The sequence below is a fragment of the Merops nubicus genome, unplaced genomic scaffold (genome assembly GCF_000691845.1).
Source record: "Merops nubicus isolate BGI_N331 unplaced genomic scaffold, ASM69184v1 scaffold51640, whole genome shotgun sequence".
NCBI classification, from domain to species: domain Eukaryota; kingdom Metazoa; phylum Chordata; class Aves; order Coraciiformes; family Meropidae; genus Merops; species Merops nubicus.
The window spans coordinates 390-3675 of record NW_008585872.1 but is presented as its reverse complement, the minus strand read 5'-3'; the positions used below and the strand labels follow the sequence as shown (position 1 = coordinate 3675).

Genomic DNA, 3286 nt, shown 5'->3' with positions numbered 1-3286 from the left:
AATGGGTAAATTCCTCATACAAATGCTGAAACAAAGCACCTTATACTATGCTGCTTAAACTTGCTTGTAATTGCACCTTTTGTTATCTGCAGATTTTTCTTAACGAGTATTCTTGTGTGAGATCAGCGTTCCCTGTGGGTGAATGATTAACCAATCAACAGCATCATTTACTCACATAAAGTTTCTATTTCAATACAACATTGTATTGTGAGTTCAGTGCTTCAGAAATAAATGTTACTTCCATTTGGCTGCTTTGGTTGTGTACCAGTTCTTTCTATTCTACAAAATTAAATCAAGATCTTCATCAAACTGTTAAGAACTTCAAGTTTAAGAGAGTACTTTTGCTAGAAGCCTGACTAGTTCTTCCCCTACTGAAGCAATACCACTTTACTTTAAAATTTAAGTAATTGAATTTAATGTTGGCTTCAAAATAAATTATATCTTAATTTAAGCCATTCTTTAACCTTGAGCATGTATTTACGTATAGCAGCTAACCTTGTTACTTATTGCTCTGGCTAAATTATTTTTTTATTGTATACATATATACATCAGAGGAGCAGTAGCAAAGAATGAACCATCACCACCACCTGTAGTAGTGGAAACTGCACATCTTGCACTGTATTTGTACAATATAAACACATTTTGTATTTCTGTAGGAGATACAGCTTTACATGAACTAAACCAATTTGTTTCTAATTAAACAGACAACAACCTTTAACTTAAACTGAGAAAAAGGAAAATACAAGAAAATACACTTCACAAAACCAAGAGAAGTTGTTTGAGCCTTTAGCAGTGCACATAACTGGTAAAAGGGCTCCAGCTCTGAAGAAGAATTTATTGCATTTCATTCTATAAAACCTGAGCTCATTCCATTTAAAGCAAGTGTAAAACTCTGGTCCTAAACATAAGGTTTAACTGAGATCTTGGTTTGTAGTCTTTAGGGTGGGTTTTTGTTGGTTGGTTGGTTGTTTTAAGTAGTGGTCTTTTAAAACCATACTTTCAAGTTAAATTCTCTGGAGTAGCCATTGCTTGCTGCCCACAGGAGCCTGGCGTGGAGTGTGCTGTGTCCCACCCTCTCATGAAATATTCATTGTCACAGGGGTGGGTGCTGGACCTTCCTCTATGCGCAGTAACTCTGGAGAGGTTTCCTTGTATTATCTGTAAGGACACGATCACAGAACGTCAGCACACCCGCTTCTGTCGCCCGGCACTTATTTGCAGTCTTTTTGGTCAGCAGCTTATTAACAGATAACAATTACTGTGCCTGGCTTATCAGCTGGCTCTGGGGTTTCATTGTTAAATGGCATAAAGCAGAATTTCCAGCTGACAAATGGGTCTGTAGACCACATCTCCTCTGTCAATTCAACATCATGACAGCAACACCAGTATGCGACGGCGATGAGAAAGCTGTTGATGAAGTACAGCCAAGGGACGTTCATCTCTATGTAGGCTGGAATCTGAGCACCCAGAAACAAAATGATGATCTGAAGAAGAACAAAAGGCGCCCAAGTGCCAAGAAAACAGATGAGGAGTCGGGGCAGAAGCTGCCGCTTAAAGCAAGTGCTGTTGTTAGACATATAAGAGAACATCAGAACGGGCTGACTGGCGAAGGAAATCACTCTGATGGACAGCAGCATGGTTATAACTTCCTTCCAACATGCCAGGAGAGCCACGCCTATGAGAAGCACCATGGCACAGGAGACTGAGTAGTTCTGCAAGCTGGCATAGAGGGGACACTGATAAGAAGAAAAACGGTTCTGAATTTCTAGTTCTTCGTAAGTTGTGGGAGCTTTCAGAATATAAAAAAAAACTGAAATCCATATAAAACCCACGGCAAATACATAAAGTAATATGTGAGCTCTTCTAGGAGATCGAGAGGCTTGGGCTATAGTCATGAAGTAATCCATGCTGGCCACAAGATACACTGGGTAATGCAAGGTACCATAGGTAAGAGAAATTATCTGAGTGAACAGGCAGATGTGGTACTTTGTAAATCGCACACCCCAGAGTGCAAAGTCCTCAAAATAGAAAATGAAGGATATACTCAGCAGCAGTGTGAAATCCAGGAGTGCCAGTGACACACAAAAGTATCCCATGAAACTAGCTTTCGCATCTTTTTGCTTCACTTGCAACATGAAGAAATCAAGGAGCACTTTCCCAAACATGATGAGAAGCAACATGCTGCTGAACTCAAGAGGCTGGTTGACCTGCGTGGTATGGTACTGGCCAGAACAATTCTCACAGAGTACAGCAGCCATCCTCCAACAAAAAGAACCAGCAAAATAAGTATCACAGGGCACTGTGCTTCACAGCTGAAAAGAGAGGGGAAAAAAAAAAAAATTTTCTAAGAATTTATTTCCAGGTACCTCTACCAATTAATTCTCTATGATAGCAACTACGAAATTTACATCTGAATTTTCCAGACTCCTTCGTTAAGAGTAAATAGCTTCAGTAACACATAATTACATTGTCAAGAAGTGCCTAAATTACATTACAAGCATTTGAAGATTTACAAGAGCTTCAAATTACATTCTCGAGAATTAAAAGGTCAACACAGACCTACGTTACTTTTCTGGCTGCTGTCCTAAGGCAAGGTTTAGGAAAAAAGGTTGACTTTGTTCCTTTCATTTGGAAAGCACGTGGCTCTTTCTGTCCATCTGGACAGAGGGTTGGATGTTTTAGAACTCCCACATATTCAGAATAAATTAGACAACCATATAAGACAGAAGTTGTACAAGACACAGGAGATGCTACAGGATACTCACAGTTCATTATGCTCATAGACTCTTACATGGAATTGAGACTGCAGAAATATCCTGAAAGCAGGAAAAGCTCTTCCTTTTTTGGTGCTAAAATCCTGGAACTCTGAGGCAACCCAAAACCACACATGCTTGATTAGTTCATCAGGCTTTTTTGTTCATCTTTTAGCAATTAAAGTACTACAACAACAGACACCCCAGAACAGCTGGATTTCCCCTTGGACTTCCACAAGTTCCTTATGTAACTCTTTTCCCTGTGTTAATTCCTGAGGAAAATGAACACAGGATGCCTTCGTGTATGTCAGCAAGACACAGCAGACAAAGTTGTGCGTGCTTCCTTCTCTCTTTCCTAAAGAAGCAGGCGGGTGTCAGCATTCTCAGCAATAGCAGAGAAAAGCTGAGAAGACAAGGCAGCTGTGAGAAGGAATTGACTCTTAGGAGCTCTGTTAACAGTGATTTGTTTGTTTTTAAATAGACACCTACATCTTATTGCTAGCTTGCCAGAATTAGTGAACATTTGAGCTAGT

At 39.8% G+C, this 3286-nt stretch overlaps 1 protein-coding gene across 1 annotated transcript; it reads right to left on the bottom strand.

Moving 5' to 3' along the window:
- Positions 1-1241: 1241 nt before the first annotated feature.
- On the bottom strand, positions 1242-2258 carry GPR160 (G protein-coupled receptor 160). Its single transcript, XM_008948452.1, has one exon. The coding sequence runs from the start codon at positions 2256-2258 to the stop codon at positions 1242-1244; it is 1017 nt and encodes a 338-aa protein (XP_008946700.1).
- Positions 2259-3286: the final 1028 nt, after the last annotated feature.

Excerpts from the sequence above, each read along its gene's own strand:
- GPR160 (XM_008948452.1), bottom strand. The coding sequence starts at position 2,258 with ATGGCTGCTGTACTCTGTGAGAATTGTTCTGGCCAGTACCATACCACG.